General features: G+C 43.1%; 2 protein-coding genes and 2 pseudogenes across 2 annotated transcripts in view; 3 read left to right on the plus strand and 1 right to left on the minus strand.

Annotated features, from left to right (window-relative positions):
* Window positions 1-970: 970 nt before the first annotated feature.
* LOC115202290 (group XIIA secretory phospholipase A2-like) lies at window positions 971-3,771 on the plus strand. The gene is made up of 4 exons (XM_029766353.1): window positions 971-1,369; window positions 1,667-1,743; window positions 2,121-2,286; window positions 3,110-3,771. Exons 1-4 carry the CDS (start codon window positions 1,102-1,104, stop codon window positions 3,226-3,228), a joined length of 630 nt encoding a protein of 209 aa, XP_029622213.1. The 5' UTR covers window positions 971-1,101; the 3' UTR covers window positions 3,229-3,771.
* Window positions 3,772-7,888: 4,117 nt separating this feature from the next.
* On the plus strand, window positions 7,889-12,575 carry LOC115202004 (group XIIA secretory phospholipase A2-like; annotated as a pseudogene).
* Window positions 12,576-13,175: 600 nt separating this feature from the next.
* On the plus strand, window positions 13,176-19,054 carry LOC115202299 (caspase-6-like; annotated as a pseudogene).
* Window positions 18,314-27,652, minus strand: part of LOC115202297 (calcium uniporter protein, mitochondrial-like) — a 29,888-nt gene continuing 20,549 nt past the window's right edge. Inside the window, exons 2-8 of the mRNA XM_029766362.1 lie at window positions 23,905-23,977; window positions 23,430-23,600; window positions 22,815-22,919; window positions 21,882-22,048; window positions 21,455-21,658; window positions 19,654-19,770; window positions 18,314-19,518 (exon numbers count right to left, since the gene is read on the minus strand). Coding sequence (XP_029622222.1) covers window positions 19,441-19,518; window positions 19,654-19,770; window positions 21,455-21,658; window positions 21,882-22,048; window positions 22,815-22,919; window positions 23,430-23,600; window positions 23,905-23,977 — 915 coding nt within the window. The 3' untranslated portion in view covers window positions 18,314-19,440. The remainder of the gene's footprint in view (window positions 19,519-19,653; window positions 19,771-21,454; window positions 21,659-21,881; window positions 22,049-22,814; window positions 22,920-23,429; window positions 23,601-23,904; window positions 23,978-27,652) is intronic.

The raw sequence follows: 27,652 nt of genomic DNA on the forward strand, positions 1-27,652 counted from the left end.
CCCTGGCATACAGATCCATTACTCTATTAGTTTGTACACAGTCTCACTTTCGTTTTGCCGGAAGCCTTATTCTCAACCTAGTATGGCCTCACCATATTTATGAGGCTTGTAAAATATGTGTTGACAGGGATTTGTATGGCTACATGCTCCAGCTTGGTACCCAAACAGGTCGGTACTGTGATTCATAAAACAGCAATGCAACTGAACAAGTCTACTAGAAAGGTGCTTTGCTGTTTTTCCTGGAAGTCCATGTGAATTGTAGTGGTGTTTCTGAAAAATACATAGTGTAGAGGCCTACAGTGGTTATCACTTGTATTGATTAATATCAGTGGTGGGAAAAGTACTCTATTGTTTTACTTGAGTAAAAGGAAAGATACCTTAATAGAAAATTACAAAAGTAAGTCACCCAGTAAAATACTAAGTATTTGGTTTTAAATGTATCAAAAGTAATTGGAACTGCTAAAATGTACTTAAGTAGTAATAGTATAAACCAGAATCAAATGCTGTATATTAAGCAAACCAGAAGGCCCAATTTTCTTGCTTTTAATTTGTTTTACAGATAACTAGGCACACTCAGACATAATTTTCAAAGGAAGCATTTGTGTTTAGTGAGTCTGCCAGATCGGAAGCAGTAGAGATGACCAGGGATGTTCTCTTGATGTGTACTTTTGGGTGTCACGGAAAATGTATGGAGAAAAAATTACATTCTTTTCTTTAGAAATGTCGTAAATGTTGGCAAAAATATAAATGGTAAAGTACAGATACCCCCCCCAAAAAAACTACTGATTAATATTGCCTTAAAACAGAAAGCAAGACAATTTCTCAGTAAAAATCTAATCAGTCATGAATATGCATTTGTTCGTGGCATGCATGAACTTTGAACATATGTGGGCGTTGAGTGACCACGTGTACTGTAAGTGCAAACGTATCTATTGTCACTGATAGGCTTGTTGCTGTCACGTGACTAATCCCATAACCTGGAAAGGGAATTGTACGACAGGCGATTTGTTGACATCGACTAGGACCTATAGTGTAACATTTGGGAAAGTGTGAAATGATTTTCTACCGACGTTTGGTGCAGTCATTTAACTTTGGATTCACATGCCGACCAATTGCAACTATTTTCTATCATCCGGTGCTGTCATCATGCATCATAACAGTTGCATCCCGGTTTTTCTCGTTGGCTTACTATCTTTCTATGCATTTCTGAGCTGTGTGTCTTCATGTAGTAAGGAACCTGAAACACCGGACTGGCGAATGACTTTAAAAACCATTCGCAATGGGATCCATAACATTGACAAATACCTCAACGTTGCTCTGGACTTATTTGGAGGACAAGATGGACTGTGTCACTATGAATGCAGCGATGGTAAGGTCTCTCTCAGGCCACACACACGGTCAATACTTGTTGGTAATGGAAACAAAACATGGCCATAACTACTTAGCTTATTATGCAGACAAGCCATTTATTAAAAAGCTCAGTTGAAAGTGATTATGTTCCACAAACAAAGCAGATAAGCACCACTGTTGCTATCTCGAGTTGTAAACCATTAAACTGGTACAGTGCCACCCCCAACCCACTCTGTAGTCTCTCTGAACAGGTTGTCTCTCTCAACAAGATTAAAGAAGAACTCTGAACACCTCTACCTTTGCTCTTTCCTTGCAGGTTACAAACCAGAACCCCGGCCTGGTTACAAACCAACCCCACCCAATGGATGTGGGTCACCCCTGTTCGGATTCCAGGTGAGCTAGTGTCATGTCTGACTTTGATCTATAGCAGTGGTCTTCCCTATTAGTCCTGTGGGGGGTGCAGACTGTTGTCCCAGTCCAGCACTAACCCACCTGATTTAGCAACTCATGGTTTTTATGATTAGCAGAGACCTGTGTTTCAGACAGTGAAGCCTGCACACACTATAGTGTATTGCTATAGTTTATTTTATTGTCACATACCCGGATATGTGCAGTGAAATATGTTGTTTTACAGGGTCAGCCATAGTAGTGCAGCTCCCCTGTATGGCGACCACTGTTTATAGGAATGTTATTACACCTGTCATATTATATATGGCATTGCATATTTGTGAGCATTGATCTAATGTTCAACTCTTTTGTCTACTCTACAGTTTGACATCGGCATCCCGTCCTTGACCAAGTGCTGTAACCAGCACGACCGTTGCTATGACACCTGTAACCGTGATAAACACGACTGTGACAATGAGTTCCAGGAATGCCTGGAGACCATCTGTAGGAGATTACAGAAGATGTTGGGACTGAACCAGAGTGTCCAAGGTAAGATGGCAACTGGGTTGTGTTCATTAGAGCATGCAACAGAAAACGTTTTACAACGGAACGCGACAATGAGTGTTTCTTATTGTAGTTCCTGCCTGTTTCAGTCTGTTTTCTTCCATCCTGTTTCAGTCTGTTTTCTTCCATGTGTTGCCTAATGAACACCACACTGATTCATGTATTGACAAGCTCCCAGTGTTGAACACAGAGCAGGACTTGACTCAAGCATTCCTCACAGTTCATTCATACTGAATGCAGCGCTCACCATTGTCAATTGTTTCACTTCACTGGTGAGTTCAGCATTCAGTCTGGTTTAACCAGGCTAACAATCTTGCTGGTGGGGAAGATCATACAACTCATCCATATTAGGGCAAGCAACAGAAAACGGGTGGTTCAAGTCCTGAATGCTGATTGCCTGAAAGCCGTGGTATATCATACCGTATACCACGGGTATGAAAAAACATTGTATTTTTAATGCACCTCTTAAGTTGGTAACCAGTTTATAATAGCAATAAGTCACCTTGGGGGTTTGTGGTATATGGCCAATATACCATGGCTAAGGGCTGTATCCAGGCACTCCTCGATGCGTTGTGCATAAGAACAGCCCTTAGCCGTGGTATATTGGCCATATACCACACCCCTCGGGCCATATTGCTTAATTATAGTACTGCAATGTTGAGGTAGCTAGCACAAGCATTTCACTGCACCTTTTATACCTGCTGTAAACTGTGCACGTGACAAATAACATTTGATATTGATTAATTTTTCTGTGTTTCATATGTCTATAAAATGATCAACTCGTGTTTCCATGTCTCTCTCTATACAGCGTGTGAGAATACTGTGACCCTGCTGTTTGAGGCTGTCATGCACATGGGGTGTAAACCTTACATGGACAGCCAGAGAGACTCCTGCATGTGCAAATTTGAAGTCAAGAGGGATCTATGAGCTGCCATCCAGAGGGGATTCTGGAATAGTCAAGCCGCCAGAGAAACATTGAAGTAAATAGTGTATCTCGGGATAGAGCTGTGGAAGTTTCCATTGATAACAATGTGCTAAGCCTTGTGAAGGGGCCTGGATGTGCTCTCAATGAATGAACGTTGGGTGATCTGAGTTTTTAAATTGCTATTTGCTAATTTTGTAGAATTGTTCTCCTATTCAAAGGTTGTTTAGTGGTTGTTGTCATGTTTGTCATTTGTTTGTTCTGCCACACATGTATATGAAGTATCAATTAAGAGAGAATATGAATGTTTTATAAAAAGGTAAGAAGACATTGAAAGACAAATGTATGACTACAAGCACATAATGATACAGTGATGAGGGTAATGGCCACATTATATTGCCCAGTAAGTGTATTGTTTTGGCTACTTTTTAATAATTTATATTAAATGTGTAAATAGGCTGATAAATGAATGTACACAACATGTTTACTGTTGATGGAGTGTTGCCCCGGTGGTTATGTTGTAGTTACATAAAATGTTTGGAAAACCCCGCTGTTCCATGCTTTTATTTTTGTTTTGTTGTTTGAGCTTTGTTGAGTTTGCCTCATTCACAGGCATGCATACGGAAATATGCATTTGGTTTTTACAGTATCCCTCTGTATAATGTCCAAAGATGTGTGTGTATATAAAATACTGCGTTGATAATGGGAGAGTTCGTTTTGCCTGGCCCGGTGCCCCGGGTGAACGGAGTAAATATTTTTAGACCATTCCATTGGTCGTTCAATGAAATCATCACCCGCCCGGGGCATCGTGCCATGCAAAACGAACTGGCCCATTGAAATAGAGTTCTGCGCGGTACTGATTAATTCAGCCCGCTTCCGCTCGCACCCGCAGCTTTTAATACCACATCCGCTGGCTTTCTAAATCAAATCAAATTTATTTATATAGCCCTTCTTACATCAGCTGATATCTCAAAGTGCTCTACAGAAACCCAGCCTAAAACCCCAAACAGCAAGCAATGCAGGTGTAGAAGCACGGTGGCTAGGAAAAACTCCCTAGAAAGGCCAAAACCTAGGAAGAAACCTAGAGAGGAACCAGGCTATGAGGGGTGGCCAGTCCTCTTCTGGCTGTGCCGGGTGGAGATTATAACAGCACATGGCCTAGATGTTCAAATGTTCATAAATTATCAGCATTGTCAAATAATAATAATCATAGTAGTTGTCGAGGGTGCAACAAGTCAGTAACACAAGAGTAAGTGTCAGTTGGCTTTTTCATTGCCGATCTTTGAGAGTATCTCTACCGCTCCTGCTGTCTCTAGAGAGTTGAAAACAGCAGGTCTGGGACAGGTAGCACATCCGGTAAATAGGTCAGGGTTCCATAGCTGCAGGCAGAACAGTTGGAACTGGAGCAGCAGCACGGCCAGGTGAACTGGGGACAGCAAGGAGTCATCAAGCCAGGTAGTCCTGGGGCATGGTCTTAGGGCTCAGGTCCTCCGAGAGAGAGAAAGAAAGAAAGAGAGAATTAGAGAGAGCATATTTAAATTCACACAGGACACCGGAAAAGACGAGAAATACTCCAGATGTGACAGACTGACCCCAGCCCCCCGATACATAAACTACTGCAGCATAAATACTGGAGGCTGAGACAGGAGGGGTCAGGAGACACTGTGGCCCCATCCGATGAAACCCCCAGACAGGGCCAAACAGGTAGGATATAACCTCACCCACTTTGCCAAAGCACAGCCTCCACACCACTGGAGGGATATCTCCAACCACCAACATACCATCCCGGGACAAGGCCAAGTATAGCCCACAAAGATCTCCGCCACGGCACAGCCCAAGGGGGGGCACCAACCCAGACAGGAAGACCAGTCAGTGACTTCTATCCGACTCTCAGCCGCTACCGCAAGAACCAATCCCAAACCCAACCGAAGTCCAGCAATATTATTTTAGGCGAATGTGACGCATCTCATTTGCCAGCCATGGTCGCAGCAATTTTGCGCCCTATGTAAGCAATATCAAAATGCGCAAAATTAACCTAAGAAATAGTTTAAATTACAAGAGATTTTCACGTGGCCCATTATATTAGGCTATCGGTATTACTGCGCTATATCAACCAATAGGCTAGAAGCAGTTTGAATAGAGCAGTTGGGACACTTGCGCTTTCTCTTGAGCTACGTTTTATAGCCTCGGTTTTAGGAGTGGGGCGATTTTCAGACAGTGACACATGCCAATAAAGCCCCTTGCTTTGAATGTAATTGATCAATATATATTTCAGGGCAATGTAGTAAACTATAGCCAACTCATATTTATGAAGTAGCCTACATTGATTGTCTTGGAAAGATAACTGCCCCGTGCTTCTCCGCCCATGCATAGACTATATAGACTGCTTTATTTCGCATGTGTGGCTACTGAACATGAGGCAGCAAGAACGATGAAAGCGGACAATTGTACATTCTCTTGAATTACGTTTTGCATGTAGGATATAGACTACTTTTTAGGAGGATAATTTGCAGGCAGAGACAAATAAATGTGTAATTAATATTTATTGAAAATGAAAGGTTCGCTCACCATGGTAGCCTATCCGCGCGTTACGCCTTTTCAAACCTTTTTTATTATTTCACCTGGACTAACGTTGGTTGAGCGTCCTCCACTTCTTTCCGTTATCAATACCCTATTTATTTACAGACACTGTAGTAAACTGTAGTCTAATCATATTTCATGTAATTTTCTTGAAAAGACGACTGCCATTTGATTCTCCTCCCATCTACTCTATTTCATTGAGACCAGACTATAATCTCTCCGGGACTAATTCATGTGGACAGATGAAACGGCGAGAATCTGTCAATGCTCATGTAAGATTATGTGGTTATGACCAACATTGAGAGGTTCAATTAATCTGCCCAGGCTCCCGACTATGCGTGTTTTTTACCGGGTGAAAGTTGATTGCGTTTGTTTTGGAACCGGCCTGCTTTCCGGGCGTGAGACAGGTGCCCGGTTCAAAACCCATGGAGAAATCCGCTCAAAACAAAAGTGACATAATTAGCACGTGGAGGGAAGGGTACGGTTCTGTGTTTTCACATGCAAAAGTGATTTCTTTTGACAAAAAAAGCATTATCTGCCTACCTAATGAAAACTAGTTTGAAAATGCAAACATATTTTGAATGGAAAAGAGATGTAGGCCTATGTATGTTTCTGGATGATGCAGAGAGGCACAGACTACTGTTTGGTTTGAAAAAGGCACTCTTCCCTTAGTGCTTTTGCCAATTCACGTCAAAGGACATACACCGATGCCCCGCGGTTCACCATTTTTTTTTTACATTTATTTAACCTTTATTTAACCAGGAAAAACCCATTGAGACTCAGAGTCGCTTTTTCAATTGATACCTGGCCGAGAAGGCAGCAGCAATCAATACATGACAGAATTAAAACATACAACAATTCAACAACATGATCCAGCCTAAAAAAGCATTTAAACTCCTCTGTAACTGAGTCTCCCATCAATATTTTTAATGAATTCAGTGGCACTAACATATCTAGATGAAGCGTGGATTGTAGACTATTCCATGCCTCTGGTGCACAAGACGAGAAGGCAGTCTTGCTTAATACTGCAAGTGTCCTGGGGACTTTAAGTAGGTAGCCTAGTGGTTAGAGTGTTGGGCTAGTACCCGAAAGGTTGCTAGATTGAATCCACGAGCTGACAAGGTAAAAATCTGTTGTTCTGCCCCTGAACAAGGCACTGTTCCTAGACATCATTGTAAATAAGAATTTGTTCTTAACTGACTTGCCTAGTTAAATAAATGTTTTTTTAAAGTAGCAACCAGCTAGCAGACCAGGTGTGGTACCTGCTGGTGGTAAAGGAGACCAGACTACAGAGGTAAAGAGGGAGTTGACCCAAAAGTGTTTAGTAGATGAACACTTACATATAATCATCCTCCCAGTAGTTTCTGGTCTTGTTTTTTTGTTGTTGATTATTTGGACAAATCAGGATTGGGCGAATGCGATGCATAAAGTGGCAATCAGCAGTTAACATCAACGTTTTTGACTTATAAATTAATGATATGCACACATTGATTCTTGAAGAATAGGCTAGAATTTATAAATGCATCATGAACTTAGTTCAACTGGCATACAACATCAAAACCCCAATTATAAGCTTGTTTTACTGCAATGTTTGTAAACAAAGAAAATGTTAAACAAATAGCCTACTGCAGCCTCAAAACATGGTTTCAACTATCATGTTGATATAATGGCTGATCAGTCCTTGCATCCATAGCTCTGTCTCTGATTTTGAGAGAGGTTACATTCCTCAAGCCCCATCCCTCAGCGTTTTACTGACAACCGCTTTGTTATTGTTTCGACTGCTGCTTTAACTGGTGCTGTCACGACTTCCGCCGAAGTCGGTCCCTCTCCTTGTTCTGGCGGAGAACGTCACCGACCTTCTAGCCATCGCTGATCCATTTTTCATTTTCAATTGGTTTTGTCTTGTCTCCCATCACACCTGGTTCCAATTCCATCAATTACATGTTGTGTATTTAACTAGCGAGATACTGCTACAAATTATGTTTTGAATTGGCTATCTAGTTTTCTTTTTTTGAATCCGCTGCTTTTGTGCCCACTGGCACATTAGCAGCACACATAGACATGCACTGAAGGGTCATTCCTATGATGGCTGATAAGTGATTGATAATATTTAAGTGTGCCTTCATGAACTATGTTAACAAACATTTCCATGACTTTTTATGACCTTACAACCCCTCATTTGGAACAACGCATCATGCCATTCACGCTGATGCATTTTTAATCCGCACATTCTCGAACACTACTAGCCTACTGTCACGCATAGAATCACAGACTAGTGGCAAATAAACTTGAACATAGCAGAATCGAGAAATGCATTTCGTTTTTTCTCGTGGGTTTACTGTGTTCCTGTGGATTTCTGAGCTGTGTGTCTTCATGTAGAACTCAACGTGGCTCTGGACTTACTTGGAGGACATGATGGAATGTGTCACTATGAATGCAGTGATGGTAAAGTCTCTCCCTCAGGCTGCCCACACACACACACACACACACACACACACACACACACACACACACACACACACACACACACACACACACACACACACACACACACACACACACACACACACACACACCAATACTTGTTTGTAGTGGGAAAAAACATGGTAATAACTACTTTGCTCATTGCTTATGTTATGTGGATAATCCATTTACTCAAAAGCACAGTTGAAAGTGATTATGATCCATAGACAAAAAAGATAAGCACCACTCTACTGTATCTTGGGTTGTAAACATTAAACTGGTACAGTGTGACCCCCAACACTATCTGTAGTCTCTCTGAACAGGTTAACTCTTTCAACAAGATAAAAGGTGGGAGAACTCAGAAGACCTCTACCTTTGCTGTTGCCTTGCAGGTTACAAACTAGAAGCCCGGCCTGGTTACAAACCATCCCCTCCCAATGGATGTGGGACGCCCCTGTTAGGATTCCAGGTGAGCTAGTGTCATGTCTGACTTTGATCTATAGCAGTGGTCTTCCCTATTAGTCCAGTGTGTACAGGCTGTTGTCCCAGCCTGCACACACTATAGTGTATAGCTACAGCTTGGGCTCTTCAGGACCAGGAATTTTGATGAGCTTTTTACATTTATTAGGATCCCCTTTAGCCGACACCAATGGCGACAGCTAGTCTTACATGGTTCCGACACAACGAAAAAGACATTACATACAAAATACTTTACAATTTACATACATTTAAGAACATTAACATGTAATGTGTGTGTGTGTGTGTGCGCATCTATCAGTTCCACATACATGTTAGTACATACACACAACAAGTAGGTCACATGGAGGAGAGGCGTTGTGCCGTGAGGTGTTGCTTTATTTGTTTTTCTAAACCAGGTTTGCTGTTTATTTGCTCTATATAAAATGGAAGGGAGTTCCATACACTCATGGTTCTGTATAATACTGTACGTTTTCTTGAATTTGTTCTGGACCTGGGGACTGTGAAAGACCCCTGGTGGCATGTCTGGTGGGGTAAGTGTGTGTTTGTCAGTGCTGTGTGTAAGTTCATTATGCAAACAATTTGGAATTTCCAACACAATAATGTTTCTTAGAAAAACAAGAAGTGACACAGTCAGTCTTTCCTCAACTCTTAGCCAAGAGAGACTGGCATGCATAGTATTAATATTAGCCCTCTGATTACAATGACGAGCAAGACGTGCTGCTCTGTTCTGGGCCAGCTGCAGCTTAACTAGGTCTTTCTTTGCAGCACTTGATCATATGACTGGACAATAATCAAGATAAGACTAAACTTGAGTCTGCAGGACTTGCTTTGTGGAGTGTGGTGTCAAAAAAGCAGAGCATCTCTTTATTACAGACATCTCTCCCCATCTTTACAACCATTGAATCTATATGTTTTGACCATGACAGTTTACAATCTAAGGTAACGCCAAGTAATTTAGTCTCATCAACTTGTTCAACCGCCACACCATTCATTACCAGATTCAGCTGAGGTCTAGAACTTAGAGAATGAAGACCACTGTTTATAGGAATGTTATTACACCTGTCATATTATATATGGCATTGCATATTTGTGAGCATTGATCTAATGTTCAACTCTTTTGTCTACTCTACAGTTGACATCGGCATCCCGTCCTTGACCAAGTGCTGTAACCAGCACGACCGTTGCTATGACACCTGTAACCGTGATAAACACGACTGTGACAATGAGTTCCAGGAATGCCTGGAGACCATCTGTAGGAGATTACAGAAGATGTTGGGACTGAACCAGAGTGTCCAAGGTAAGATGGCAACTGGGTTGTGTTCATTAGAGCATGCAACAGAAAACGTTTTACAACGGAACGCGACAATGAGTGTTTCTTATTGTAGTTCCTGCCTGTTTGTCTGTTTTCTTCCATGTGATGCCTAATGAACACCTCCCTGATTCATGTATTGACATGCTCCCAGTGTTGAACACAGAGCAGGACTTGACTCAAGCATTCCTCACAGTTAATTAAATAATGTGTCCACTATCTTGTAGCCTGGTTAAATCATACTGAATGGGTAGGCAACAACACATCTGCCACGCTGATCCTCAACACGGGGGCCCCTCAGGGGTGCGTGCTTAGTCCCCTCCTGTACTCCCTGTTCACCCACAACTGCATGGCCAAGCACGATTCCAACACCATCATTAAGTTTGCTGATGACACAACGGTGGTAGGCCTGATCACAGACTGATGAGACAGCTTATAGGGAGGAAGTCAGAGACCTGGCAGTGTGGTGCCAGGACCACAACTTCTCCCTCAATGTGAGCAAGACAAAGGAGATGATCATGAACTACAGGAAAAGGAGGGCTGAACACGCCCCCATTCAAATCGACATGGCTGTAGTGGAGCGGGTCGAAAGTTTCAAGTTCTTTGGTGTCCACATCACCAACAAACTATCATGGTCCAAACACACCAAGAAAGTTGTGAAGAGGGCACGACAACGCCTTTTCCCTCTCAGGAGACTGAAAAGATTTGGCATGGGTCCCCAGATCCTCAAAAAGTTCTACAGCTGCACCATCGAGTGCATCCTGACCTTTTGCATCACCACCTGGTATTGCAACTGCTTGGCATCCAACCGTAAGGCGCTACAGAGGGTAGTGCGTACGGCCCAGTACATCACTGGGGCCAAGCTTCCTGCCATCCAGGACCTATATACTAGGCGGTGTCAGAGGAAAGCCCAAAAAATTGTCAAAGACTCCAGTCACCCAAGTAATAGTCTGTTCTCTCTACTACCGCACGGCAAGCAGTAGCGGTGCTCCAAATCTAGGTCCAAAATGCTCCTTAACAGCTTCTACCCCTAAGCCATAAAACTGCTGAACAATTAATCAAATGGCCATCCAGACTATTTGCATTGACACCCCCACCCCCCCCTTGTTTTTACACTGCTGCTACTCACTGTTTATTATCTATGCATAGTCACTTTACCCCTACACATTGATTCAGTACTCCTTGTATATAGCCTCATTATTGTTACTTTTTTTTTTTACTTTAGTAAATATTTTCTTAACTCTTATTTTCTTAAAACTGCATTATTGGTTAAGGGATTGTAAGTTAGCATTTCACGCTAAGGTCGACACCTGTTGTTTTCGGTGCATGTGACAAATAAAAATGGATTTGATTTGATTACACCTGTCATATTACATATTGCATTGAATATTTGTGAGCATTGATCTAATGGCCATCTCTTTTGTCTACTCTACAAGTTGACATCGACAACCCGTCCTTGACCAAGTTCTGTGACCAGTACAACTGTTGCTATGCCATTTGTAACTGTGACAAAGATGACTGTGACGATGACTTGCAGGAGTGCCTGGAGACCATCTGTAGGAGATTACAGAAGATGTTGGGACTGGCCCAGAGTGTCCAAGGTAAGATGGAACCTGGGTTGTGTTTATTAGGGCATGCAACAGAAAACGTTTTACAACGGAATACGAAAAGGAGTGTTTCTTATTGGAGAACTCGAGGTAGTTTGTCTGTTTTCTTCCGTGTGGTGCCTAATGAACACAACCCTGATTAATGTATTGACATGCTCCCAGTGTCAAGCATTCCTCACAGTTAATTCAATAATGTGTCCACAATCTTGTAGCCTGGTTAAATCATACGGAATGCAGCGCTCACCATTGTCAATTGTTTCACTTCACTGGTGAGTTCAGCATTCAGTCTGGTTTAACCAGGCTAACAATCTTGCTGGTGGGGAAGATCATACAACTCATCCATATTACTATGTGTATTACCTCTTCTATTACTTGTCATTTTTTTATTTGTCTCTTATTATTGATATTGAGTGTAACCGATGTGAAATGGCTAGCTAGTTAGCGGGGTGCGCGCTAATAGCGTTTCAATAGGAGACGTCACTCGCTCTGAAACCTTGAAGTAGTTGTTCCCCTTGCTCTGCAAGGGTTGTGGCTTTTGTGGATCGATGGGTAATGATGCTTTGAGGGTGGCTGTTGTTGATGTGTGCAGAGGGTCCCTGGTTCGAGCCCAGGAAGGGGAGAGGGACGGAAGCTATACTGTTACACCAGCACACAAGCATTTCACTGCACCTTTTATACCTGCTGCAAACTGTATACATGACAAATAACCTTTGATTGTTATTCATTTTCTGTGTGTCTGTATAACATGATCTGCTTGTGTTTTCAGAGTGTGACAATACTGCAACCCTGCTGTTTAATGCTGTCATGTGCATGAGGTGTAAACCCTACATTGACAGCCAGAGAGACTCCTGCAGTGCACACATAGCTGACATTTGACGTTTGTTGAGCTTGCCTCATTCACAGGCATACGCAAACATGTATTTTGTTTTTACAGTATCCCTCTGCATAATGTCACACCCTGAAACATGTTTTATATTATACTGAACAAAAATATAAGTCGATACCATAAGTCACCTCCAACGTCGTTTTAGAGAATTTGGCATTATGTCCAACCAGCCTCACTACCGCAGACTCCATGTAACCACACCAGCCCAGGACCTCCACATCCGGCTTCTTCACCTGCGGGATCGTCTGAGACCTGCCACCCGGACAAGAGGAATATTTCTGTCTAATAAAGCCCTTTTGTGGGGAAAAAGTCCGTCTCAATGGCTGTGCCCCTGCCCAGTCATATAAAATCCATAGATCAGGGGCTAATTTATTTATTTGAATTCACTGATTTTCTTATATGAACTGTAACTCAGCAAAATCGTTTCAATTGCTGCATGTTTCGTTTATATTTTTGTTTAGAATATATTTGACTCTTTTATACGGTTCTCAGTGGCTACAATGTGGCATTATACGGAAGTTCTAACGAGCAACGCTTGACTGCCATGCCCAGTTGCCAATTGTATCCAGTTTTTGAGTAGATCCGCCAATCAGCTTAAAGGGGCGGGAAGTGTCATTCTCCATCAGTATTTGTAAAGCCGATACATTTTACACTTGCGTGTACACGTTGAAAGGAGAGTAGACAGCAACCATGTCGTGTCCAGGGAATGAAGACACTAAAGGTAAGAAAAAGTTATATTTTTAAGTTATAAAATGCCATATGTAGGTAGTGGTATTAGTAGTCTTGCAGTTTAATGTAATGTGGTCACGGAAATCATTTAAGACAAATATGAAAGAAGAACTCTCAGAAGACATTTCGGACCCTCCCTGGGAAAGCAAAGTAAACAAAATAATAATAAATCACTTGCTGAATGATGTCACGGATTTCACAATTTCCCCTCCATTTACCTCGCTTATCTTTAACTGTTCTAATACGTTTATAAGGTGTGTATGTACTGTTGTTACAGTAGCCAAGGTTGTTGTTCACTGTCAGATGAATCGCGTCCCGAGACACTATGCAATAGCCTGGGGACTAGGTTACTGACAGATGAGCACAGACCAGATTTTATATCAGGTGTTAAGTCAATGTTATCAGTGTACAGACTTGTTTCACGGGTCTGTGAAATCTTACTGTATTGTCTCATGTGGGATTTTCGTTTCTTCCAATTCACAGGAAGCTTGGAAAAAGACAGCAAAACATCACAGATGAGTGAGTATGTACGGGCGATATATCAGGTTAGGTAGAACTAGGTGCTTAATGCTTGTAGAGACATATGCAGATGTACATTTAAAACCAAAACAGAAAGACTGTTTGAGGTAGTTATAACGAAACTACCTTATCTCATGAAATGTCCTTTTACGAGACTCAAAGTACACGCTAATTATGTAATGGTTAACACAAAACTGTACTTATTTCTCCGTTTGGGGTTTGCACAGAGCAGTCACACCCTCCTCGTGGGCTCTCAATAATGACCCTTAACACAAAGAACATAAGGAAATGGAACGGCAAAATGTTCCCTTTTTCCCTGACCTCAATTGGAAGAATTGTCCAAATCCTGCTTCACCCTACACCTGCAACAGCAGCACAAGTAAAGAGCATGTAAGATAGGAGAGTGTCGTCACCTTTTACTACAGTTCTTAACACCTGTAACCAGCCTATTGAAAACCACCAGGACTGGGTGCTTATTGAACAATGGCTGCTTGACCCTGGAGTTGAGAAGAAAGCTGTAAAACCACATTAGAGTGCTTCGATAAGTCATCAAATAAATATTTGTGCAAGATTGTCATACCTGTTCAGATTGTATGTTCCTTTCTCTTTATCAGGTCCTAGTGAGAACCTTACAGAGACAGATGGGTATTTCTGCAGGTAACTATTAGTAATAATATTACTCATTACATTGTTATAAATGACTTGAATGTAATGAACATGTGGTTGAAATAAGTTCAAGTATGTTGACAGTTGAAGTGAACAGATAGTTTAGTATAACAGATTTATTGTGGTAACAGATAAGAAATCGACACCGTCTCTTAACAAATGTCTCTCGTTCAGCTACACCCATTATGAGATAACAAGGTATTGGTATTTACATGGGAGCATGTGTTTTTCTTACAGCAGCTCTTTCTCTATGGACCCTGCGGAGGAGTATAAGATGGACCACAAGCGGCGAGGCCTGGCTCTCATCTTCAACCAGGAGCACTTCTTCTGGCATCTGAGGATGCCCCCCCGCAACGGGACCAATGCTGACCGCTACAACCTGGTCAAACGGTAGACATAGCATCAGATGTGACCGTGCTTCATAACTCCCTATAGACCGGTTCAGTCAACTGTAGTGCTGATGTAATTGTTTAAAATGTAATGCCTAACCATGTTTGACACTTGATTTTTCTGATTCAGATTTGAGGACTTGAACTTTGAAGTGCAGGTCTTTGATAATCTGAAGGTGGGGGACGTTATGGATAAAATCAGTCAGGGTAAGCGGCACTTCGTCATTCGATACCACCTCAAATAATCCGCTTAACACAGATACTGTATCAGTCACAGTCAGTATTATACTTCAGAATAATAAATGATTCATGTCTGATACTCTATAGCGGCTGAGGCCAACCATGCTGATGCAGACTGCTTCGTGTGCGTCTTTCTGAGCCACGGAGAGAACGACCACGTCTATGCTTTTGACGACAAGATCGCTATCCAGGACATCACTGCCCTGTTCAAAGGAGACAAGTGTAAGAGCCTGGTGGGCAAGCCCAAGATCTTCATACTACAGGTAAGCAGTCAGATGATGAGATGCCTTTGAATAGATCCGTTTACGATGGAAACCTTTGACATTCAGTACTGTTGACTCATAGACCATATCTGATGTTTGGGGGCTGGTGAAGCCATATCTTCATCAGACACCATACTATTATTTGTAAACATTTGATCCACATAACCACAAATATTTAATGCTAAATATATATATTTTTCTATATAACACTTCCATCATATTGACGCTTTGACTGTTTTCGGTTTATGATTTGATTGACACCGACAGGCGTGCCGTGGGGACAAGCATGACGATCCAGTGACCCCCATGGACGCGGTGGACAGCGAAGTGAAAACCAACGAGGTGGTGGTGGACGCTGGGGTGGTCTACACCCTCCCTGCTGGCGCTGACTTCATCATGTGTTAGTCTGTGGCTGAAGGTGAGGAAGACATGGCACAGCTGATAGATAGTCCATTACAGAAAACAAGAAGAAATACTGTAAACCTAGTGGTCGTAAATGAGGATCGATGCATAGATCAGTGATACATGGAGAATAAAGACTAATTCATTCTTTTAATTCCTTATCAACACTCACAGTTAATATTTTGTACCCAACTCCTTCTTACACAGTGACTTGTATACAGTTATGCTGTTTAGACAATATCCTAAATAACTGTTTCCCTGTGTTAGTGTAATGGTGTTTGATCACTTTGATTATCCTTTGCTTCTCACTTGGATTAATGGGATACAGATCTAACTTGCATCCCCGTTCCCGGTCTCCCTGTGCAGGCTACTATTCCCACCGCGAGACGGTCAACGGCTCCTGGTACATCCAGGACCTGTGTGGGGCCATGCGGAAGTTCGGGGATTCCCTGGAGTTCACGGATCTCCTGACCCTGGTCAACAGGAAGGTGTCCACGAGGAGCGCTGGGAATTGGAAACAGGTCCCCTGCTTCGCTTCCATGCTCACCAGGAAGCTCTACTTCCGACCCAAGAAGCAGTAAGGTTTCCATCCACTGCGCAGCTGCTACATCATTCCTGAATCCTGCTGTAGTTTTGAATGTTTTTCGGGAGAATGGTGGTCCTTGACTATAATGCCTGGTGGTTCTTTTTGTTAAACATTTGTCTACATTATTTCGATGTTTGTCTTGAGGACCATGAAATGCACAAATCAAGCTGTGCATATTCCCTTTATTCTAATCTTCTTTCCTATGAAACCAAATGGAGATCATGTCATTTGCTGACGGTTGTTGATGCTGTTTTATTTTGACATTCTGTGGTGGCAAACCTGACCTCAAACAAAGCATGTACTATACTGGTGAAACCTGCTTGGCTGCTCGGCTTCAGGCTCTCCCTGTTGGTGTTGACTGAGGTCATGGAATGTACCTGCAGGGCAGGTAAAAGAGTGACATGAGAATGGTAATTGAGCATGAACATTTCAAATGACTTTATTCTCAGTCTGTTTGTGGATACCTATTTGTTAAGAGGGGATTCTCAGTTAGTAAAGGATTTTTCATCACCGGTCCCTTTAGGCCTTTCTCGAGAGAATACTGCTAATTCTTAGCATTGAGTAGTGGTTCCCTGGGCTTGATTTGTTTACATCAAATATACAATGAAATGTGCACATTGTTTCAAGGAAACAGTGGCTCTGGGGTTAAATCCCTACCTTGCATCCAAAAGGTGTGGCTTTGATTGTTATCTCTTGTGCAAGTTTTAGCAACTGTCGTAGTCCAACAGGAAGAAACGTGCCGAGTGGGTTAAAGAGTGGGTGGCTCTGGGGTTAAATCCCTGCAGTCAAGAGGATGTGGGTTCAGTTCTCATCTCTTGTCCTTTAGTCTACTGCGCATTTACGCAAATGTCAAAATATCCAAGATAAGTGTTAGTAGTGTGAAGGAGTCTGTGGCTCTGGATCTCACCCAAATAGCACAGGGTTGTGGGTTTGAACCTACTGCATGACTCCAGCGTGTTTGGGTGGACAACAGGGCCTCTGCTGCAGAGCGAGTTAAGGCCACTAAAAGTGGTTGCCACATCAAGATGGCTGGAGAATGGTGGCGTTGGTCCAAAGTATGCATTAAGCAGGGGGATGTTAATCCTGGGGTCCCCTGCCATAGTTCCTGAACAGTAACCAGCAGTGGTTATGGGAAAAATCCCTGGGGAAAAAAATAGACACTTAGTATCTCTTGAAATACAGGCATCTACTTTTTTCAGGGATTTTTCTCCATAACCACTGCTGGTTACAGGGATGTGAACCCCAGGTATTAACCCTCATCAGTCCTCCAACCACATCTGTGCCACCGATTGCTTCACACTTCAAAACACATATATTCATATGATTGACATCGACATTGGGGAAACGTGAACTAAATCACAAGAGTAAAGGATTGAACCCACAACATCTTGGTTGCAGGGCTGAGATTTAACCCCAAATCCTTCACACTTGAAGCGCTTCTCTTTATATGTTAGACGTCGACAGTTACAGAAACTGTCAATCAAGCACAAGCTGTATGGATTGAACCCACAACCTCCAACCTATAAGGCAGGGACCAAACCCCGTACCCACTGCCCCATCTGGTCCTCTGTAGTCGACAAGATGAAAAGACAGACAATGATGTGTCTCATATGTTGCCTCCCCACTTAGACCTCCGAGCTTGTTCTGTCAAAAAGGGAATTTGTGTTATTTCTGTTTGTACTTGGATGTGCTTAGCCTTTACAACTCAAATGTAGTTTTCCGTGTTTTGAAAGCGGCAGGCTAAAACGTGAACAAACAACTCCAATGTGGAAAGTACCTCAGGGAGTCAAGTGTCTAGTGTTTCAAAGACGTTAAGTAAACACTGCAAGTTTGGTCACATGACCTACGGTACTACTACTGACTCAGGAAAACCAGTCATATACATTGTTTACTGCCACTATGGTAGTGCCTTTGTTTGGTAATTCAAATCAATGGCCTTTTAATTAACTATAAAAAAATAACAGCTTTTTACCATTGTTCTTTTTTATTGAGGGTACTTGACAACTGTTTTCATCATAAGATAAGATCACTTTATTGGTCAATTACACAACCCCCCCCCAATCTGGGCCGGGAATCGAAACCTTCCGGTTGCTGGCTCGCATCTCTAACCGCTTGGCTACCTGCCGCCCCAATATTGAACAACTTTATCAGTACCAATCTTTTTAAATAGCATTTTTGTACACCACGTGACTACAGCCATATTGTTCAGCCAGAAAAGATGCACAAGTGTGTATTATATAGCTCAGATAAGACAACTCAGGGTATCAACCAACCAGCTCGTTTCAAAAAATAAATCATTGTTAGTCACGTGGAGATATTTACTAAAGCAATGACAATGCACGAGGTATTACTCATTTGTATGTGAACCTGAGTGCTGGACACCAATTCATGTTTCTATTTCTGAAGTGTATAAGAAAATGAGGACTATTTTAGTCTCCATGGGTGAATATAAGGAACCATTGCTTAGTAAGAGTAATGTACTTTTCTTGTTATATGGTCCACCAGGGAAATTTATCTCTGACCTTTTGGGAGATTGGGTTTGCACTAATAGAATTTGCACTAGCAGAATTTGGAGAGGTGTGTGGGGCTCCTATTGAATTAGAATCTGTCATTTATAAAATGAAAGTTGTGAAACTGTTGAAATATGTTTGGGGTTTTGATGATTGAAACAAAAAGGTCTGAATTGAGGTGCAATAAAATATCGAAATGTAATTTGTCTCAGTTCTCTTAATCTTAGTAAACATTCAGAATAGATCATCTCATTATATACACGTCATCACTATTCAGAACTTTGCTCTTCTATAGAAATAAAACTAGCTACTATATTGAATTACTGCAACGGCCAGGAATGCAGAGAAAATATGATTAGTATTCAGGAAGATGCTTTCTCATATGATATTTATTACTATACTTCTATTAGCACAAATGACTTCCAACATTGTAAACGGTGTAAACCAAAACTCTAAAATGATCTGCAGGGTTAGTAAGAAAAAGGCATCGTTATCAAAATAAAATGGGAAGAAATGCTGCTGCTCAGTAGTCCTTCAGTTTGACGTGGTGTGTGTGTGTGTGTGTGTGTGTGTGTGTGGTGTTACTCTTCATGGCTGGCTCTGGATCTGTTCTACAGGGAGCTGAAGTTGGGTTGGATTCCTTAGACGTCTCAAATCTTCTTCCACCTAAAGACACACACACACACACACACACGAGTGATCAGCAGAAGCCCCTTATAGACTGAATACATCAGTGGAAAGTCCAATAAGCAGTGAGCAGAAATTCTGCAGTGCCTTGTATAAGTAAGTATAGCAACATACCGAAGCCAACTCCTCTCTCAGCTCATTGTACTTCTGCACGTTGAAGCGCTCCTTCTTGGCACCCTTGTGGAAGTAATACAGGAACTGCCTGTCTTTGGCGTCTGGATAGACATAATCCTACAGAGCAAAAGGACCGTGATCCATCTGCTGCAGACTAACTTACGTGTATCACTCCTGAGCATAGTTATCTGGGTTTAAATTCTAGTTTGAGATAACTGTGTGAACCTCTATGTAAATCATGCACTGATGTCATTAGGAGATATGATCAGAATACAGGTGATGCACCTAGAAGCGTAACAGAGGAATGTTGGTTTGTATCAGCCTCCTTGTTGTGGCATGGATGTACACAGTTCGTACTGTACTGTTATAAGATAGAACTTACAAAATAACATGGACGCAGGACACCGGTGCTGTGAGACAAACTGGAAGGTTTACCGGTCAGACCATGTCGTGTCAACAAGACCTAGGTGGAGCGTCTTCTGTACAGTGCATGCTGTACACATTGCAGCCACAGGAGGGTAGACACGTGGAGATTTCTCTGTTACACTAAGTGCTTATCACCTGGATTTGGATGACATCTACCATTGATGTCAATGCAGACGTTTGTAGAAGTTTGACCTGCACACAGTTATCGAAGGTTAGAATTCAACCCTGATAATGACTGTCTTCATACTGTACAGCGTATGGCAATGGAGGAGTAGGTCACATATGGGAACTTGACTACTCCAAGTTGTTGTAAGGAGACCAGGTGTGACTGAAATGAAAATGAAAGCCTCTTGTTCAAGTGCCCTGTAGTGGCAGTACTCTTTGTGTACACAAGGGGGAGACACGGTCTTGACTACTTGTATTGAGACATAGCAGGGTTAGGGTCCTGTACTGTACCTGCTTGGTGAGGACATAGCAGGGTTAGGGTCCTGTACTGTACCTGCTTGGTGAGGACATAGTAGGGTTAGGGTCCTGTACTGTACCTGCTTGGTGATGACATAGTAGGGTTAGGGTCCTGTACTGTACCTGCTTGGTGAGGACATAGTAGGGTTAGGGTCCTGTACTGTACCTGCTTGGTGAGGACATAGTAGGGTTAGGGTCCTGTACTGTACCTGCTTGGTGAGGACATAGTAGGGTTAGGGTCCTGTACTGTACCTGCTTGGTGAGGACATAGTAGGGTTAGGACATAGTAGGGTTAGGGTCCTGTACTGTACCTGCTTGGTGAGGACATAGTAGGGTTAGGGTCCTGTACTGTACCTGCTTGGTGAGGACATAGCAGGGTTAGAGTCCTGTACTGTACCTGCTTGGTGAGGACATAGCAGGGTTAGAGTCCTGTACTGTACCTGCTTGGTGAGGACATAGCAGGGTTAGAGTCCTGTACTGTACCTGCTTGGTGAGGACATAGCAGGGTTAGAGTCCTGTACTGTACCTGCTTGGTGAGGACATAGCAGGGTTAGAGTCCTGTACTGTACCTGCTTGGTGAGGACATAGCAGGGTTAGAGTCCTGTACTGTACCTGCTTGGTGAGGACATAGCAGGGTTAGGGTCCTGTACTGTACCTGCTTGGTGAGGACATAGCAGGGTCAGGGTCCTGTACTGTACCTGCTTGGTGAGGACATAGCAGGGTTAGAGTCCTGTACTGTACCTGCTTGGTGAGGACATAGCAGGGTTAGAGTCCTGTACTGTACCTGCTTGGTGAGGACATAGCAGGGTTAGGGTCCTGTACTGTACCTGCTTGGTGAGGACATAGCAGGGTTAGGGTCCTGTACTGTACCTGCTTGGTGAGGACATAGCAGGGTTAGGGTCCTGTACTGTACCTGCTTGGTGAGGACATAGTAGGCGAAGACTCCGATGCTGGTGCAGTAGGTGAGGAAGTAGGTGACGGGCTCCATGACGTCCCAGGAGTACACCCACCAGGTGAGCCAGGCCAAGGCCCCGCCCTGCACAGACAGCAGGGCCACACCTGTCCACAGAGTCCTGGAGGAGTGGAACTCCGCACTGCGCGCTAGCTGTGCCTTCACCTGTACAGGGAACACACGGGTGACACGGGTTACTGGTGATAGCTAGTAACCTTATGCAATCTTATCTTTGAAGGCTTACCGCGACAGCTTTATGGTTGTCGACCAAAGGGATAGGTAGTAGGAGTCACACAGAGACGAGAGAGAAATAAAGAGAGGAGATACTGACAGAAGGACAGAGAAAGGAGAAGAGAGAAACGGAGTCAGAAGGAGACCCCTCCAGTACCTGTTCTAGAGGTGAGAGGTCCTGTTTGAGTCCATCCAGTCTCTCCAGCAGCTGTCTCTCCTTCAGCAGGTGGTGGTCAGGCAGGTGGAGGGCCGTGTGGAGCAGCTGCACCATGTGCTTCATGTCCTCCACATCCACCACATGCTCACTGGACACACTGGACGCCTCTGGACACACAACATGGGTAGAATTCATTACAACACAGTCACTCTTGGAACTCATTATTACACTTTGGGAACATGCATCACTATTCCACCCCAGACTGGAGGTTGGTAATGACGATGAGGAGGAGGATGAGGAGGATGATCATGCTGATACTCAAGTGACTAATGATGTTTCTTTTTAGAATTACTGATGAAGATCAATTGATATCTCATCATCATCCTCTGCAGCTGCGTGGCTGCGGTCCTCTGCAGCTGCGTGGCTGCGGTCCTCTGCAGCTGCGGTCCTCTGCAGCTGCGGTCCTCTGCAGCTGCGGTCCTCTGCAGCTGCGGTCCTCTGCAGCTGCGGTCCTCTGCAGCTGCGGTCCTCTGCAGCTGCGTGACTGCGGTCCTCTGCAGCTGCGTGACTGCGGTCCTCTGCAGCTGCGTGACTGCGGTCCTCTGCAGCTGCGTGACTGCGGTCCTCTGCAGCTGCGTGACTGCGGTCCTCTGCAGCTGCGTGACTGCGGTCCTCTGTAGCTGCGTGACTGCGGTCCTCTGTAGCTGCGTGACTGTGGTCCTCTGTAGATCAGTTGGTAGAGCATGGTGCTTGCTACGCCAGGATAGTGGGTTCGATTCCCAGGACCACCCATACTTAAAATGTAAACATGCACGACTAAGTCGTTTCAGAATAAAAGCGGCTGCTAAATGGCATTTATTATTATATCATCATCATCATCATCATCTCTTAAACTGTTTAAACTTCCTATGTTTTGGGAAAGTGTTGCTTTACCTCTTTCAGGGGAGTGGATGTTGTATACAGCATCATTGATGAGGAGCTGGAAGTCTTTGTCCAGGAGACTGTCTATAGAGGTGCTGTTAGCTACCCGCACTCCATCTGTAGGAGACAGGAGGATAATAGATGGATATAGTGTCTATAGAGGTGCTGTTAGCTACCCACGCCCCATCTGTAGGAGACAGGAGGATAATAGATGGATATAGTGTCTACAGGGGTGGTGTCTACAGGGGTGGTGTTAGCTATCCGCACTCCATCTGTAGGAGACAGGAGGATAATAGATGGATATAGTGTCTGTGTACACGACAGACAGTGGCCCATATTCAAAGTATCTAGGATCAGTTCTGCCCTGCCCATTAAATCATATTCAGTATTATCTAAAAGGCTGAACTGCTCCTAGATAGGCACTCCTACTCTAAAATGCTTTATGAATACGGGAAAATGTTTGCATTTGTGTGTGTGTACAACATATGTGTGTGTGTACAACATATTTGTGTGTGTGTACAACATATTTGTGTGTGTGTACAACATATTTGTGTGTGCGCGCGTGTACAACATGTGTGTGTGCGCGCGTGTGTACAACATATGTGCGCGTGTGTGTGTGTGGCCTACCCTTGGTGAGCACAGAGACAGAGGCGACTCCTGGGTCTTCTCTCTGCAGGTCGTGGATGAGGTCTCCTACAGTCATTAACATGGGCCTGAGGAAGAACAGACAGCTCTCCTGCCTGGAGGGTAGTGGCACGGCCAGCACCGGACGTCCATGTTTATACTGCAACACCACATCTAGACCGCAGACAGAGAAAAACACAGGGTTAAATGGGCAATTAATGGCCTTGTGTTTAAAATACGGTGCAGCTCATTCTCACCGTTTGAAATAACTGAGCTCTTTGCATGCAACAATATATGGATTGTCGCAGGTCTCTGCGTTTATTAATAGTGATATGAACAGTCTACCAAATATTACAATTCTAACGCCATTCATCATAGGCTGGCACTTTAGAATAAAGAACTACACTGTGTGTAAAGTCAAGGCAGCCAGAGTAATACATTAACTGTAGAAAGGTGCACTGTAATGCCAGTGTCGTACCACTAGAGGGTGCTACAGTACTGCAGAAGACCACTTGGGGAGGACATCTCCACTGTGGCTGTCTGGGATGGATCTGAAATGAGAGAGAGCACATTACAGAATGGATTTATTGTAAACAGGGAGTCCCATTTAGACCAAGGTCTCTTTCAGAAGGAACCATTCGTACATGATTTACAAAATGCAAACTGTACATTTAAGAAAAACAAATAACATTAAATCAGCAAATAGGTCTCCAATCAACATTATGAACGGCCCGAGAGGCACCAGAACATACTGTTACAAGGAACTCTGTAGATTTTTCCATACATGGGCGGCAAAGCAACTAAAAACAGAATGTCTTAGTGGCTTATCAGCTCAGTATCAACAGAAGTCCTCCCTTGGCAAACGATCATGCTGCCAAAGACAGAAAGACAAACATTTGAAGTTCTACATGATAAAAACGAGAGTCAGCTTCTATTCTACGTGACATCTTTGTTTTGCCAGGGCATGTCTTGATTAACATTTTAAATGTAGCCAGTCATTGCAAAAGTCATTTTACTGAGATACTATGTGATCTAAACATTGAGATAAGGACATATTTCCAGAATCTCATTTCCAAGAAACTTCATCATAGGCTGCGGTAATATAATTATCTTGCTACATGAACACCAGATACAGCCTACAGCCGACAGATTTGTTTTGCTGACTACACCATGTCAAAGTTTCTGCTGATGCAACATGTCTCCATTTGTATTCAATACCTTCTTGGCCTGGATGGAAGATGGAAAACCATTCCGTGTTAATATTCACAATCATATCCCTCCCACCATCACTATCCAATTTCACTGAGGTAAATGGTAAAAGGCTGGCTCTCACCAATCTCCACATGACATGAAGCCACAGAGACTTAGCCTGGCTAAACCAAACTGAATACTGATGCTTGAATACCTGAAAATAGACAGGAAATGGTGCTGAAAGCCTCCAGGTTTCCATATCAACATCCCCACTACAGATTGATCCCCTTCTAAACCCATGCTGAGTAATACAATGATTTGGAGTATTAGGTTTAATGGTTGGGAATATGTTGCTGGCTCTGCACCTGGAAGTAATGAAAGGAGCTGGTAAGATAAGAACGTAGAGTGGTAGCTGTGAAAATGTGTGTGTGTGTGTGTATATATCATATGTATGTGTGTGTGCGCACGCACCTGTGTGTGTAAAGACATTTTGTATAGTGCTACAATTATAGCAACACAACTCCCAATAAGTATTGTGATGCCTTAGGCATGCATTCTGCCACTATTAAACATGTGGGTAAAGATGCATGGTCGTGTTAAATGTGAGAAATTAATCAGGGTTTTAGGTCATAACTGTTGAATTAATGATGTGCTTGCTACAGAACATTACCCCCATCCACACCATTAAAATGGAAATGACTCCACCCGGTAAGAAGAGGACTCGGGGGGCCTAATGAACATGTAAACACTACTTTCTGGCCAGCAACACCAAGTCAGGCCCCTTGTATTGGAAGCTTATAAAGCGCGTGGCTGCAGTGAGTGACTTTAAAGTGATCAAATGCCAAAAGACTATTCAAAATGTAAAACATTCCTTTCTGATGGCATTAGAAGCCTAACGTGTGACATTGTGACTTTAAAGTGATCAAATGTCAATATCTACTCAACTAAATGTAGACTACTTTCTGACCCCACGTAAAAGGCCAGCATTAGGAGCTTAAGAGTGGAAAAAATATAAAATCCTTCTCCTGTAGAATAACAGTTTAATAGAAAAGGAGTCTGGGTGGTTGAATGAATCGGTGAGTCTCTGTCCCAGCGGCAGTGACATCCAGGGGCCTGACAGAGTGGGTGTGCCTGCGTGTCTGACAGCCACTCCTCTTCGACCCTACAGTCTGTGGCCTGGGCTGTCAGCCAATCAATATCAAGTTAAAGAAGCGGAGTGCTGGAGCCATCCGTACACTGCTATAGCTACAGGTCAAAGACACCGCACAAAGGACAGGGGATATGGTCAGAGGGATGGGAGCAGTGGTGACCCATCATTAGATCCCCACCTGTTTTGAGACCCACATTTTTAGCAAAAACAATGTTTCTTTTTTTTGGGGGGGGGGGGCTTGCCATTAATACATGTTCCATATCAGTTTGCAAACAATGTAAAAATTCTACACATTCTGCCATAGGGTGGAAGCAAATGCTTGCCGTTTTTAATATGACAACTGATGATCAAATGGGCTCCACCCCGGTCGGTAATTCCACTATGCTTACTACAAGTTTAGATAGCTGGCCGCTAGGCTAACTTACCACTAGGCTAACTTACCAATCTTTAAAAAATAATTACAAAAATACAGCTGATATGGGCTAATTGAGTGACAGCTGATGCACATCCAAATTTTGAAATGCACCTTTATTCTAACGCTCAACAGTAAGTTGAGACCCCGACAGTTCCAAAATGTAAAAAGGTAGATATAAAATGGGCCACCGGTTGCCCATCCCTATCCCTGGTCTGTGCTATAAACCCCCTAAACCTAGTTCCACACTGAAAATATGCAAAAACGGTTTGATAAAGATAAAGAGCATATTTTCTTCAGAATCATTATTTTATATAACCCTTATTTTACCAGGTAAGTTGAGTGAGAACACATTCTCATTTACAGTAACGACCTGGGGAATAGTTACAGGGGAGAGGAGGGGGGATGAATGAGCCAATTGGAAGCAGGGGATGATTAGGTGGCCATGATGGTATGAGGGACAGCTTGGGAATTTAGCCAGGACACCAGGGTTAACACCCCTACTCTTACAATAAGTACCATGGGATCTTCAGTGACCACAGAGACCTGTTTAATGTCCCATTCCTAAAAAACTGCACCCTACACCAGGTAAGCTTATACCTACTCTCCAAACAGATGTCGTGGCCATAACTCATCACCATGCAGTGTTCAATGTGGAATTCTTCATCCATTCTGAACATCCCAAAGAACCAGGCAGAATAAACTAAATCAAACATCTGTATATGGAAAAGATAGATTTCAATTCACCAAATTGAGCCCCGTTTTAAATTATCACTGAGAATAACTGTACCAATTTAGCAATAACTGGCAATTTAGCAATTAGGATTTGTTATCTGTAATGGTTATGATAAATTGGGCACTATTGTGATCTGTTGGAACATATGTAAATGCGCACATAATTTATTCCAGTGCGGGCATTGTGTTCTAAAAATACTCAAACGGTCAGATTGTGCCTTCAGTCAAGCACTAGTGGCCACAGCCGCAATTCAGGGGGAAAATATTCCCTCCCTTTTATCGTTCTCATTAGTGAAATGCTTTTTGTGGTGACCGGGACTGGAGAGGCATTTGAGCACTGTGACGTGTGTGTGTGTGTGTGCGCGTGTGTGACTGTGGTGTGTGTGTGTGTGTGTGCGCGCGTGCATATTTGTTTGTCTACGTTTGTGTGTATGCATGTGTGCGTTTGTCTGTTGCGTGTGTGTTTTATACATATGAAAAGTGCACGGATAAGGAGCCGAGCTTCAAACTCGGAGGCCGAGGTAGTTTATCTCTGGGGTGAAGATGTACCGTGCATAGGCAGTCGTAGTTAGAGCGCTGACGACAGCTAATTCAACACCGGGAAATCTGTAAGCGGTCAGGTTCAATGCCATGTTGCACCGTTCCCATCATACAAAACATAAAATGGGAGATGACTCGTGGTCAAACAGGAACACACTCAGAGCTATAAAATGAATACCGTAATACCGTATTCCCTTC

Source organism: Salmo trutta, chromosome 11, assembly GCF_901001165.1.
Source record: "Salmo trutta chromosome 11, fSalTru1.1, whole genome shotgun sequence".
NCBI classification, from domain to species: Eukaryota; Metazoa; Chordata; class Actinopteri; order Salmoniformes; family Salmonidae; genus Salmo; species Salmo trutta.

Coding starts and splice junctions, on each gene's coding strand:
- LOC115202290 (XM_029766353.1), top strand. CDS start 1,102: ATGCCGACCAATTGCAACTATTTTCTATCATCCGGTGCTGTCATCATG. Junction 1,370..1,666: donor TCACTATGAATGCAGCGATG/GTAAGGTCTCTC, acceptor CTTTCCTTGCAG/GTTACAAACCAGAACCCCGG. Junction 1,744..2,120: donor CACCCCTGTTCGGATTCCAG/GTGAGCTAGTGT, acceptor TCTACTCTACAG/TTTGACATCGGCATCCCGTC.